Source organism: Danio rerio, chromosome 12, assembly GCF_049306965.1.
Source record: "Danio rerio strain Tuebingen ecotype United States chromosome 12, GRCz12tu, whole genome shotgun sequence".
Lineage (NCBI taxonomy): Eukaryota > Metazoa > Chordata > Actinopteri > Cypriniformes > Danionidae > Danio > Danio rerio.
Window position 1 is genome coordinate 23,036,521 of NC_133187.1, and position 15,110 is coordinate 23,051,630.

At 35.4% G+C, this 15,110-nt stretch overlaps 1 protein-coding gene across 2 annotated transcripts in view; it reads left to right on the top strand.

The window, feature by feature from the left end:
• The first annotated feature begins 11,958 nt into the window (after positions 1-11,958).
• The window catches only part of ca10a (carbonic anhydrase Xa), a 260,678-nt gene continuing 257,526 nt past the window's right edge, over positions 11,959-15,110 (top strand). Inside the window, exons 1-2 of one of the 2 annotated variants that reach the window (NM_001037121.2) lie at positions 11,959-12,100; positions 12,508-12,912. In NM_001037121.2, coding sequence (NP_001032198.2) covers positions 12,852-12,912 — 61 coding nt within the window. In that variant the 5' untranslated portion in view covers positions 11,959-12,100; positions 12,508-12,851. Of the gene's footprint in view, positions 12,101-12,400; positions 12,913-15,110 lie in introns of those variants that run through there. The other variant, XM_068224646.2, reaches the window with a different exon arrangement.

The window sequence follows — 15,110 nt, forward strand, 5'->3', positions numbered from 1 at the left end:
AATGCACCAAAATAGATTGCCTATATTCACTGAGAAATTAAAATTATTAATTAAAAAGAAGATTTTAATTTTACAGTAGGTCCCCAAAATAAGATTATCATACATAAATAACCAAAGTAAAAACACATTTTAGTTAGTACGCTGAAAACTGTGTTGTGTAAATGTACCATACTGTAAGTGGGACAATATCCCCCTCTAAAAAGATCATAAGCTACAGTAAGTGTCTACAGTAGGTACCATTTAAATAGTTAATTACCAAAAACAAGCAAACATTTATTATATTGGATTTTCATTGGAGCCAAAAAATGACCACAGTCATTTTTTTAAATAAAACATCTAATTTGTATTATTTTTGAGCCAATTAATAAGATTGTCTGCATTATTTACATTAGCATTAATTGTATTAAGCTGTATTAAACTGTATTAACTGTAAACCATTAGATGGGGTTTTATAAATGTTAACATTTTTATTTGCCTATGCCAATCTTTTTTTTATTATTCATTGTTCAAAATGTGTCCTGTGTAGTGAGTAATAATCCACTCTGGGGTCATTGTGTTCACAGGAAAGGACAGATAATCTGCACTCATTAATCAGTCAAAATGTTTAGAGTAATGACAGGTGTCCTGGCTTAATGGCGCTTTGTGTGAATTGCTGGAAAAAAGCTGCAAGTGGGACAGTCCACAAACCACAAACAAGGCTTTGGTGAGATTTTTATTCATTTATTTATTTATTTGGATTCAGTAAAAAAGCTGTTAATTCAAACACTGTCACATGTAGAAAATGTAGTAGTTTGTGAAAATAAAAAGTGATTTAAATAAGTAAAAAGTATAATATAATGGGCGACACAGTGGCACGGATAGCATGTTCACCTCAAAGCAAGAAGGTCACTGGTCCGAGCCCAGGCTGGGTCAGTTGGCGTTTCTGTGTGCAGTTTGCATGTTCTCTCTGTGTTCGTGTGGGTTTCCCCCTCAAGTCCAAAGACATGTGGTACAGGTGAATTGGGTATGCTATATAAATGTGTGAATGTTTCCCAGTGATGGGTTGCGGCTTGAAGGGCATCCACTGAGTAAAAACATATGCTGGATAAATTGGGGGTTAATTCCGCTGTAGCGACCCCAGATTTATAAAGGGACTTAGCCGAAAAAGAAAATAAATGAATATATGTAATAATATTCATTCATTTTCTTTTCGGCTTAATCACTTTATAATCAGCGGTCGCCACAGTGGAATGTTATTATTTTTTTCCTTAACATATTATTTGGGTGTGCTGTTTTTTGCACCATGATCATAAGTTATTGTGTAAAATTAGTTCCAATTTTGACAGCAAAAAATCAGTCCAAGGCACTCAAAGGGGGGCCCCACTCGGGCAAGCCCATGTGGGACCCAGGTGGGCCAGCCCAGTTTGGCCCCACACGGGCAAGCCCAGCCTGCCCGATCTGTCAAATCTGTCAGATAAAAATTAATGTCAGCCACTTTAAACATAATAAATAGTTTGAACAATATCACAGTTACAAGTACAAAATAAAGATAAATAAAACGTCAATGTATAAATTAAAATGTGATTTTAAAAATTAATAAAAAATGGCACTATTCTTTAAACGTTAAAAGAAAACTGCTGTACTTAATTGTAAAGTATTATCATGAATGAGAATACTGGCCAGCCCAGGTGGACCCCACGCAGGCCAGCCCAGCCCATTTTGAGGGATGTAAAAAAAAACAAAAAAAAACAATGGTCCCAATGTATTTCCTGTTTTACATTTATAATTTTTATCGCTTTCTGAGAATCCAAAAAGAGCCACATATTCATAAATAATATTATGATTGTAAAGTTATGATTGAATTGTCTCTAGTTATAGATGAAACTATGAAATAGTTTAATAACAAGCAGGAAAAGTTTATGGGCCAATGACATTACCACATTGAAATGGTCTATGAACAATACTAAAATAATATATTGAACACAAGGTCAACCCAACAATCATCATTAATTCATCATTGATAGAAAGAGAAAAAACTTTTTTAAAAAAATAGTTAAAAAGATGATGCGAATAATACAACATATTTCTCAAATAATACAACATAGATTTATTGTATATATAGATATATTGTGTACGAACAAATACACACACACATACATACATATACACATATATAATTGAAGTCAGAGTTATTAGCCCCCTTTTGATTTTTTTTTTTTTCATTTTTTTTTCATTTTTAAATATTTCCCAAATGATGTTTAACAGAGCAAGGAAATGTTCACAGTTCGTCTGATAATATTTTTTTCTTCTAAGAGAAAGTCTTATTTGCTTCATTTAGGCTAGAATAAAAGCAGTTTTTTTTTATTATTTTAGGGTCAAAATTATTAGCCCCTTTAAGCTGTAATTTTTTTATAGTCTACAGAACAAACCATCATTATACAATAACTTTCATAATTACCCTAACCTGCTTAGTTAACCTAATTAACCTAGTTAAGCCTTTAAATGTCACTTTAGGCCGTATTGAAGTGTCTTGAAAAATATCTAGTAAATTATTATTTACTGTCATCATGGCAAAAGGTAAAAGAAATCGGTTATTAAAAATGAGTTATTAAAACTATTATGTTTAGAAATGTTTTGACAAATCTGTTCTCTGTTAAAGAGAAATTGGGAAAAAAATAAACCGGCGGGCTAATAATTATGGGAGGCCAATAATTCTGACTTTAACTGTAAATATCAAAGATATGTCATTCTGTTGAATCCCTCACCCAAAGAGCACTGACACCATTTTTAAGCTATCTGAGCACTTTTTGTTTGATTTGAGATTGGTTCCAGTTTCGGTTCGGTACTGACTAATGTAATCTGTACACAAACATTTATTGTATAGCATCCTATAACACGTTTTAATTTAAAAGAGAGAGCTGTAGGGGTGTGCTCATTTATGCTAAAAACTGTATATTGTATATTCCTGATTTTACAGAAACTTGAGAAACAAAGCTCTGGAATGCTAGCAGCGCTGGCGAGCTTCTCTGGGGCCATGTATATGTATAGTAAATATATACACACTGTATGCACACATACATATATGCGTGTTTGTGTATAAGCATGTGTCTCTACTGCATGTGTGTGTGCGTGTGCATGTGTATTGATCATTGTGCTTCTGGTTTTCTAAGACCAAATGGTGTGTGGGTGAGGCACGTTTTGTTTGTAGGTGTTGTAGTTCTCTAAAAAGCTATGAGCATAAGGAGTCCAGCAGAGTTAAGTAACTTATTTGTGCAAAGAAATTGAACACAGTTTCCATGGATTCTCTGCACTAACAGCTAAGCTCCAAGCTCTTAGGATGTAATATGTTCAGAAGGGAACATGCTATGAACATTCTATTTACTGTTGCTGTTACTGTTTCCACAGGAACATAGAGCTGTAGGGAATCATATATTTTGTTTTGCTTTTTGGGGTATTGAAGAGCTTAACGTACTATGGTAGCATGTACATATTCAGCGTTTCCTTTTAGAAAAAAAAAAAGCAGCAGCAAAAAAGCATCAGAATTTTTGCATCTTCATAAACAATTACAACAACAAAAAAGTTCAAGGTGTGAATTAAATAATACATTACCCTTGCTTATATGACAAATCACACAAGTTTTACACAAGCTTCTCTTGTGTAATCACATATTAAATTCACAAAAAAATTAGCATACATTTGAAATGCATTTGAATTGTGCAATTTTTGAAAATTTTCATTAAGCAATAGACGGTAACCAGTTTCAAGATTACTGCGGTTTGAAAAAGTCAAGGTTTTAAAACCACCAAAAAGTTCTGTTATACCGTTCCGGTATATGTACGCTTTTTTATTTATTTTATATCATTTAGTTTTAAAGGCAAACAGTATCTATAGCAGAAAAGGAACCTCCACATCAAAAGCTACTGGTCAGCCCACAATTCAGAAAAAGATTTGAAAAACAAATCAATTATTCAAGCATACTATAGACCTCAATGCAAATGCTTACTGTATATCCAAAGAAATAAAAAAAGATATCCAAAGATGCCATTTCAAGATGTAAAGAAATCTGTGTTTTTGAAAATACAAAGATAGCAAAGGTCAATTAATGTTTTTTTTTTATTATTATTTAGCCTGTTTGTTAATCATACCATCAGAATCTTATACCAGCCCATGCCTAATTTTCACATGAAACCCATCCCATTTTTTAATGTATTCACATTTGTTCACTCCAGTTTCACATTAAAATCTTCCAAAACCACACATTTTGTATGTGGTCCATATATTTCACTTGCAATTGTAAAATGTGATACACGGCAATTTTACATTTTTTAATTGAAATGTAAAATATTTCAGTTTTATTTTTAAAAATTACTTTTATTATTCAAAGCAGCCCCTGAATAAAACTATAGTATATATAGTGTAGTATATATAAAATAATATATAAAATATATAAATATATATTATATTATATAAATATATAATATAAAAATATATATATAAATGAGCAGTATCACACTCGTAGCAGTGCAATATGGTGGTATATCAGCACTGGTGTGGGGCATGTCCAGTGATATACAGCCACATCACACTGCTATGAGTGTGATATTGTCTTTATAAAACAGTTTGAGAGCATCTGAATCTAAAAACCCTTTTGTGTGAAGAACTACTTTCTCTCACCATTCCTTCACATCTTCAAATGACGTCAGAACAGCAGAAATCAGTGCTACTTCACAAACGTCACTTTAGATCTAGTATTTGAAAGATTTTCTAGCGTAATGTCTAAAGTGATGACAAAACAGGTGATTTTGATGACATCTTAAGATTAAAAGGCTGAATAGCATGAAATGCCACTAGTCTATCGAGATATCTCCCAGTATTTATTTGCTGCAATCTGGAGATAACAATAATTAACCGTGAAAAAGCTAAAGCAGTACAATCACTAGTAGATTACTGTTGTGTTGGCGATAAGTTGAAAACGCTAAACACATGCGTGCATTTCTTCTTTCTTTCTGTTTACAGTCAGCCGTGAGTCTCATCTCATACACAACATAACAATTACTATGGGATAAATACAATACTACGACATAAAAAAGAGAGAGATCGACTTAGAAAGTCAGTTTTATAATGATTTAATCAACAGTAGTTTAAATTTACGCTGGGTTTTTTCCACTCTCTGTCGCCATCTTGTGGATGGGGCTGCATATTTGCATTCTAAACAACTACATTCTCACCTAAAAAGCTCCAAAAATACACTATATTGTTCAACAGCTGCGATATTTGTCAAACTGTAGTGACTTTACTGATTTGCTGTCACTCTATGTAGGTGGAGTAATACAGAAGGGTGATGAGGCTGTTGGAATTCTGATATTGCGGAACATCGTACTGCTATGAGCTAATTAGATTCGAGAACCAGACAGAACTGTTGCATAAATATATATACACAACTACATTAGTGTTTATATCAATAATGCTCTGTTTATGTCATCTGTCTTTTTAAATACTCAATTGCTTATTTAAAAGATGATTTATTCAAATTTTTATATTTGCTATCTGGAGAACTTCCAGCAATATTCTTTCTATGTGTAGCTACCATTGCAGTTGTAGTCTAGATTATTTATTTATTTATTTATTTATTTATTTATTTATTTATTTATTTATTTATTTATTTATTGATTATTTATTGAAAATGTCACCTTTATCATTTTTGTCCTTGTGTTTTTACTGTGTTTAAGATCAAATACATGCAGCTTTGTTGACAATATTTCTACTAAACTTTTAGCTATGCATAACAGGACTGTCAATAAATCAAGTGATGTTATTTAAAGTGTTAGGGGGTGGTGGGGTGATTAAAAGCAAAGAGCTATAGAGCTGTGATGAAAGACAATCAACATCTGAACATCAGCCAACCGTATAATTGAGTACCACATGCTCTACCTCTGGTTAACATCAACTAGCACTCAGACAAAAATCACATAAAACAAATGAGCCATTTGTGTGGATGAAACAATTCCCATTAGTGCTGGTAATCTGATGGGTATTAGGGCCACACGGGGTATTTTTAAACACATTGCAATTTGTTGATTGTTGGAAGAGTCATGATTTATTAAAAGCTTTTTCCATAAACACTACAAACACAGCGAGGGCAATCAAATTGACTGGCCATCACTTTTATATACTGCAATGCAGTGCGTTTAAAAGTTTTAGGAAATTAGAATATCGCAAAATAGTTAAGTTTATGCCTAATACAAGTCAATGAGGTCGAGGAGTGCAGTCAAGAATATAAAACTTGTTGTGCCTTGAGATTAATTTTGCCACTCTCTCTCCTTAGTGGAGGAAAAATTACTTTCATTATATCATTTAATTCCTAATACCTGTCAACCCAAGAGAGCTGTCCCTACAAATTTAACCTGCTCTTTTATTATTGAAAGCATAACAAATTGTAACAGTGCACTATATTTTTCATTTTCAGTCCGGTCACGTATGTCTTGTTTATAACTTCCACTCCAGCAAATAGACATGGTCAAATGAATGCAAATACATCCCATTATTGTGAGTAACATGGGAGATGGGGAGCTAAGAGTGAGTGACATACAGTCTTGGGTTTGCTGAGAAAATATTAAACAAAATGGAACATGGTGGAGTCAATTTAGAGAACTGTGAGGTAAGTTTAAATAAACATGAAAAACTAATTGTGTTACACTCGCTCCTTTGATATACATGGGAAGCACCTGAAAATGGAAATTTTCACCCTCGTTGTTTCAAAAGCATTCGACTGACTTTGTTTCGTGGAAGATATCTTGGAGACTTTTAACCATCTAATGATTTACCATCTTCTAGTCAGTCCAAATTTATTTAATCTAAATGTGAAAGTTCTGTTTGCATTAGGTTTAACTGTACACAGAAGTCACAGTCCCGATCTCAGTTTTGGGGTCATGGTTTATTATGAGTTTATTACAACAGGAATAAACAACAAATCACATGTTTATTTTAAACAGGCAAAAGTGTTTTGTCAAGTCCAGAACTAAAAAAATTCTTGTGAAATGGAATATAGATTTGAATAGATAGAATAAATAGATCACATAAAAAAAATCATAATTATAATCATAAAAAGTGTATTCTCTATTCAACTTTCAAAGGTTAAGCCCAATTATCTATTAAAAGAACAGAAAAAGATTAATTGTGCCATTCACCTATTAATGCAATAGTGAACTCATGTTCAATCACTGATGTTGTGTGTGTATATAGAAAACAGACCACAGATCACTTATAAATCACTTCTTATAAACCACTTAGATAAACAAAATCAAATGACTCAGACTCGGACACAAGGGCAAAAAACCTGATCAGGACATTCCTAGGTTAAGGACAAAGACATGTTCCTTTCTGCCCTCAGTTTACATTAACTGGCTCAAACATTAAGTGGCTCAAACATGGCCCTCTTATTTTACTATCATCACCTTTTTGTTCTTACCTTTCCAGAGCTCTTCTGTAGAACTTGACACTGGTGTGGTCCACAATTGTCACAAGGAGACGGAAATTATAAAAAGAGTAAAAAGGGAGAGTGGGAAAAATTCTTGGTTTTGGGAAACACGTTGTTTTCCGGTACTCAACCAGCTTAATAATACCCTTGTTTGTGGTGCCTTAAAGTGCCATGGGCACAGTCTTTCACTCCTCTGTCTCTGGGCACCTGACAGCGAGCCTGTGTTTCCTCACTATTATTGCTCTTCCCCCATCACAGCAGACCACAGTTGCAACTCTGTTCACTCATGAATGGCAGCCGCCCTTTATACTCAGGTACAAGTAAGCAAATCTCTCTTGCAAGCTCTCACAGCACCAGCTTATTACTCAATTGAACTGTAAATTTCCCCTGGGCAAACCAAATTCAGAGACTAGGGAGGTAGGAACTGGCAAACCATGAACACGAACTTAAATAAGCAAATAAACAAACAGCACAAAAGTAAGTGAGAGCCTATCACAGAACACTACCGCATAAACTTTAAAAACTGCATCAAAAAGTCACCCAGGCGTGGTCCATTCTCATCCTTCGCTATCGTCACTCCTGTTTATCTTTCTGCAACTTCTCTGTGGGACTTGAAGATGGTGTAGCACATTATGTTACTTGTGTCACTGCACTCATCATGTATTGTATACGCCATCACCCCTTGCAGCACTGTAAAAATGCTGGGCTCCACACAATTGATTTGTGTTGGGACAACATAAAGAAATTAAGTTAACACATTTTAAGTTAAGTTTTAAGTTAACAAATTTAAGTGGATTGAACAGAAAAATAACCAAGAATTGGGTTTCAGCTCATTTTAAATGAGTAGTTTGAACAAACAGCAAACGTCCCTTTTTTCAGTGAGGTTTGTAGAACAGACATGAGCAACTCCCGTCCAGCAGGTCCACTGTTCTGAAGGGATTAACTCTAATGAAACATACCTACAAACATATGTCTATTGGATATTTATTATTACTTGAAAATGACAAGTAGGTGTATTTAATTGTAGATGAATTTAAAGTCCTAAGAACAGTACCCTTTCAGGACCAGATAAGCCAAGAATCAGGAGACGGAAGCATGAGGACAGAGGTGAAAAAAAAGAAAAGAATTTTCATCTAGTTCCAAACCTGCTCAGAGACCGTCATTTTGTTGGTGCCTGGTATGCCAGGCTACTCTAGACAACCTTTTTACCTCCCCTATATTCTGATCCCCCTTTTATGGTGGACAGCAATGACTTGTTGACTCAGTCACAACTGACAACTGCCCTTACATTCTGTTGCACATGGAAGTGAATTCATCCACTCACCCAGCATGCTTCCCCATGTAATTTTCCCCACCTGCAAGGGCTCTCTGATACAGTGTCCCTCCTTCCAACCAAGTTTTGGCACTAACATAACAATGTTCAAAGTCAAGGTGAGAAGGATGTGCAAACTGGCGAACATTGACGCAAACTTCAATCATCAAATAAACAAACAAATCAAAAATAAATGACAGACCTTCACAGATGACTTCAGCTTCCCATAAATAAAACGGCAACACCACTCTCAATCCGCTTCCATGGCTCTTGGTCCAACCCAACTTGTCACAAAATAACTTTTTCAAAATATTTTTTGGTTTTCACAAAAAAAAAAAAAAAACACTAAAACCATGGCCAAAATCTAGTTTTTGGAAGAACTGTCTATTAAATTATGCAAAATACCTTAACGTGAAGAGATCATGTTAACAACATATTGTGATGTTAACATATATTTAAATAATTTTCAAAATCATTTTGACTGGCAGTTTTCTATGAATATGCTCCTGCTTCATTTTATAGCACCTCCTAATTTTAATGACTCCTTTTTGTGAGTCACCTTGTGGATTCATCAAAGCAGCATTTACCAATGAGGCGGCCAAATATGCACAAATTGGTGTATTTCATACCAAGTCTTTTAGAGGAATTTTATTGTAACATAAACCATACTGCATGAGTTTTGTTTTGAGGACTAGTTTGTGCTCCGTTTACAATTGTCCTGCAACTGTCATGCAGTGTCCATTTGCATCCGAGTGGCTGAAGTTGAAATCAAATCATTTGGCAGTCCTAACGTGTTTTGATTTTTCCATTAGCAGACCAGTCGTTCTGGCGTTTATGCTGGCATGATCATAATTAGTCCCTTCCATTTGCATTATTGCAGTCAATTGAACCGGTAGAGCATTGAACCCCTGCTGATTGGCACTACCTGCACTGCTTTACAACACTGATCTGAGTTACAAGCCAGAGCTGGTTTTTGAACCCTGACTGCATTAAACCTGCTTGTGTACGTCGCTTTCCATTTGCAGGGCTAATGTGTCGCGGCTATGGAGCAACCTTCTAATGTGTGACACTTGATGGTGATGGGTGAATTAAGGTTGACTTCCAATCGATCAGGACCTCAGAACAGCTAAAGGTAGATAGCGGCATGCTAGGATTGGAAACCCTGCAGAACCCCTCCAGCCAAACAGCTGTTGACCTCTGCACGGATGCATGATCTTCTTATTTTACAGTCCACCTCTTTCACAATACCCTGATGGCCACTCCTCAAATCATACTCTGCTTTTTTCAGTCACTCTAGATCCTTTGTAGGTCATCTGCTATGGGCATGATTGTGCTTGATGCATCTGATAAATTTTTCTTCTGAGACACAAATAAAAGTAGAAGAGTGATGATTCATAGTTTATGTATATTGGACAATATGTCAAATTAAAATGTCTGGTTAAAAATGACCCAATTGGCAACAGGGTTAAATATTAATACATCCATAATATAGATCACATCCCCTTTTCAAAACATCCCTGACATTTGAGAAACAACAGACCTCAATAAAGGTTGAGTCAAGAATAATCTGAGTCTTTTTACAATATATAGTATAAAATACTGCATGGTTTTTAAAAAAAGAAGAAAAAAAAAATGATTTAAAATATTTTGAGCATTAGGTTTGTGCATTTATTGATATAAAATTTTATGTTGAAATTTTTTGCGGAGTCATTTGTAATTCTTGAAATTCCAAACTACGAATGATAAGTGTACTGCATCTAGTTATTGCTATGGCTTTTACGTAGATAGTCTTCTTTATAAATGTATGAATCACCAGTGTTCTCATCCCTCTCTGTCATACCCTGTATTGTACCAATAAAAAAGCAAAAAGGTAGCAGTGAGTCAGCATGAGCGACTGCATTGTGATATTGTTCTGCAAACTGACAGGAGAATGTTTTTATGATATCATGAGAACATGTTAGAAACTAATACATCAACACATTAAATGATGAGCAATGATACAGTTGTCACATTTGAATGTCTGTTTGCATCAAAAACGTTCAGTTACATTTGAACTTGAGAATAACTAAATGAGGCCTCACAGCAAAAAGGTCACTGGTTCGAGCCTCGGCTGGGTCAGTTGGCATTTCTCTGAGGAGTTTGCATGTTCTCCCAGTGTTCGCTGGGTTTCCTCCAGGTGCTCTGGTTTCTCTTACAGTCCAAAAACATGCGTATAGGTGAATTGAATAAGATAAATTTGCCGTAGTGTGTGAATTCAAGAGTGTATGGGTGTTTTTCAGTGTTGGGTTGCGGCTGGAAGGGCATCCACCAAGTGAAACATATGCTGGATAAGTTGGCGGTTCATTCTATTGTGGTGACCTTTAATTATTAAAGAGACTAAGCCGAAAAGAGAATGAATGAATGAATAACTAAATGAGCAACACAAAAAGTGGGCTTTGAGCTTTAAAACAATAAAAAGGGTATAGCTTTATTGTGTGTATGTGAGGATTGAGTATACGCTGTTAGTTTTGTAATTATTATTTTAAAGCAATATTTTAGTATCACATAAAACTATAAAAAAAGTGTATGACCCTTTATTTTTGTTTATTTTAAAAAAGTACAGGTCAAATTGAATTGTCGTTTTATTTTTGCATTACACTGAATGACAAATGAAATAACTGTATATACTCATAAATAATGGTAACTTGAAATGTTTTGACTCTAATAATAAACTGCAGATACTCTTTAAGTAGGCTACACACTGAAAAAAATCTACTGAAAATGTGATTATTTCTGAGAGTGTAATTCATAAATTTCTAAGCGAGAATAAGATTTCTGATTGTATTAGATGCAGAATTACCATCTGGCTTGGCATTAGCAGGAATTTGAGCTTTATGGCTACATTCAGCTCCTCCTACAGTAGCACGTTCATATCCAAAGCAGGGCTACTCAAATTAATGAATGTGTGCTTCAAGATATCTACCTTTAGCGTTTGGAAGCCTACTACGCGACCAATTAGCCTATAATGCGCATTCTTGTTTATTGGCAACCTATACGACTGCGTCTCTCTCTCTCTCTCTCTCTCTCTCTCTCTCTCTCTCTCTCTCTCTCTCTCTCTCTCTCTCTCTCTCTCTCGTACACCAGTGCTCCGTCCACCTGTGCCTAGGTAACGTGATCACGCAATTAATGGCGGGAACGCGCACTCTGTTTCAGTGGTCCGCGTACCCGTTGCGCGCAGTAGTTCACCTCGGGGATTTCAGGAAATCTCAATATCTGTCTATTTCTTGCATGACTGGACTGGGATTTCAGTTGTTTTTTAATCTTTAGGTTCTTAAACTGTCGCATGGTGACAGGTAAGCGCTTCTTCGCTGTTTTGTCGATTGTTTACTGACATTTCCTCTGCAGTAGCCTATTTCACAACTCGCCACCCTTTAAACTTGTTTGCAAAACATTTCCTTCCAACACATGAGCGCTCAACACTCGCATGTGTTTTAGACACATCAGGTTATCTTATATTTACAACTTTCGTGATTACACTTTATGAAAGCAAGGAAACCGATGAATCCGTGCTCGTGTTCGCTGTTAAGTGTAACGGCATGCCGTGAACAAGACGAAGCACGCCCCCTTACAGCAAGTGCGCGGTCCCGTGACTTGCCCGTTAAACCTGGCTGAGTTAAAACTGTTATCCTCGCGCAGAGCTCCGACCTTCCCTACTACGAGAACAAGTCAAATCACAGTTGTGTTCTCTCTCTTTTCGCAGGGTCAGACCAACGGAGACAGGCATCTTCGTGGCGTAACAAAAGCGGTTCTGGAACAGCAAACAACGCTTAAGTCGTTTTATGGAGGCTTGCGGGACGCAGCGAAACATTTCGTAAAGTGCGCGCACTGAGGATATCAGTCCAGACCCCCTTTATTTCGGAACGTAGTCTTGTTTGGATTTCAGCCGGTTTGAAATGTGGCGTTATGTCCTCGAGATAAATGTGCTATGTGTGTGATTTGGAGAGGATCTTGTGGAAGGTGTCCAGTGGGAAAGAGACTGGGTGGACTCATCTGCAACTGATCCCCGTTTTTCTGAGCGCAATGGACTTGGAATGAAGACAAAACATGGATATAATCTGGGAAATATTTATTATTCTTCAAGCCAATCTCATTGTTTGCACTTCAGGTAAGATACTGTGAATTATGATTCTTTTGATGGTGAGAGCTTTGATATTCGTGCTGTTACAGCTCAAGCGTTGTGAAAAATGTTTCAGTTAATTTACGTTTTGTTGTAGTAACCTTTTATAGTTCAGTTTAAAAAAAATAAAACTTTATTCTGTAGGATATTTTAGATTTTTGTTCATTTTATATGTTCTGCAGTGTTCATATGCATTTAATTTATAGCATTTTGATTATCCCTAATAACTAAAAATAATCTTTGGAGGGAAAAAACAGTAGACTAATTCGGTTTTTATTTATTTATTTCTATTTCTATTTTTCATTTTGTGCGGCTGTTGTATTTCAATGAATGCTCCGTTTGCCATCAAATACAGCCTAACAACTCAGTTGAGTATGTCAAATGGGCAAGCCATAGCGAGTTATGTTTATAAATTAAATGACATAAAATGTATTTAAATAACAACAAATAAGTCACGGATTATGAGGTTCCCTTTACTAGTTATGTAAGGTATTGGGCATCACTGAACAGACCAAAATGTAGACTGAATGGAAACTACAGCACGAACCCCTCTCCAGTCTTCTCTGTCATCATTTCCAATCCCTTGACAAATATAATGCAGGATAATCGCGTGGTGTCGATTTTAGCTTGACATCTTGGGTAGGCTATTACGTTGTTAAAACGAACAGTTACGCAAATAACTTAGCCTATTTATACAGGCATAATTTTGAATGACTGTCATAAGCAGTTTAACCAAGAATCATGAATATCATTAAATGTCTAAACAAATCAAGTCCTTTCTGGTTCAACTTTAAAGCTCCTCGTGAGAGGTTTATGGCGCGCGTCCAGCAGCGTCGCCCACACGAGAGCTGGACGTTGATGGCAACACAGCGCGCAACACATCCGTCTTTCTCGTGATGCGTGGGACAGACAACGGGCACGTCCTTGACCACTGCTTGGCATTTGAAAGCTTCCCTTTTTATTAGTAGCCTCGTAATTTTTCATGATATTGGACAATCAACATGATTCTACAGAATGCATCCATTTAACGTATGGATTTATGTTTAGGAAACACTTTTTTTAAGTGACATTACGGATGAGGTCAGTTTAGGATGTGTGGCTTGTTTTTACTGTGGATGCTAAGAAAAAAAACGGGTACCTTTTATAATGCCACTCTGAATTCTAATCAAGGATCAGGATTTTTCCTCATCCATAGTGATGTCAAAACTTGTTACTGGTTTCTCTAAAAATCTGTTTTACTGATGTTCAAAGATTGATCTCAGAAGGTTGAAGGATTGAAGAGCATTTTGATTGTTTAGTTACCTAATGATATTACTGCCCTTTTTTCCCCTATTTAATCTACTTCTAACATTGGCATTTTTGTTTCTATTGAAAATATTTTTTAGGTGCAAAGCACAACAAAAATGTTACACAAAAAAGCAGAGCCAGACTGAACGTGAGATTGCTATTTGGTATTTGCTTAATATCCACTAGCCTACACAGCCTGTGTGACGTCAAAGGTTGTTTCAAAGGAAGAGCAAGCTTTTTCATTTTTTTATTTTTTTATTAATGATTGATGGCCTTTTTTAATATAAAATGTCCAATGGATCATTCAAAATCAGAGCAGATGCGCATTAAAAAAAAAGGAATGTCAAACATTTGGAATTTATGATTTAGCAAGGTCGTAACCATAGCTGATTCTAGAATCACATTCTTAACATAGTAGACAGAAAAAAAAACGAAAAAAAAAAAACATTATGACAAAAGTCTGAAATCATTTCAGAAGCGTAGCCAAAATGGCCTGCACTGCTTTTGATTAGTTTCTCAATATACACTGTACTGTCCCATGACACCTTAAGAGAATTTATGAATGACAGTGAAGCGTCACTGCTGATGCTGCTAGATCAAGTGACCATAATCAGAATATAGTACATCCAGGTTTCACTCTCATTACAATATAATTATTAGTTGCGTAATATTATTTGGAAAGTGTTGAAATAATAGTTTAAAATGTACACAAACTCACACTTAATTACACTGAAAAATGACTGAAAAAAAGATGAGTAATTGAATTTACAAATTTATTTTAAGTAGTTGTGAACAATTTATTTGGGCTGAATTTAAACAAATAATTTAAGTTAAACAGTACTAAATTTAATTTGTTTAAATTCAGCCCATTTAAACTGTGTACAACAATTTTGCAGAAA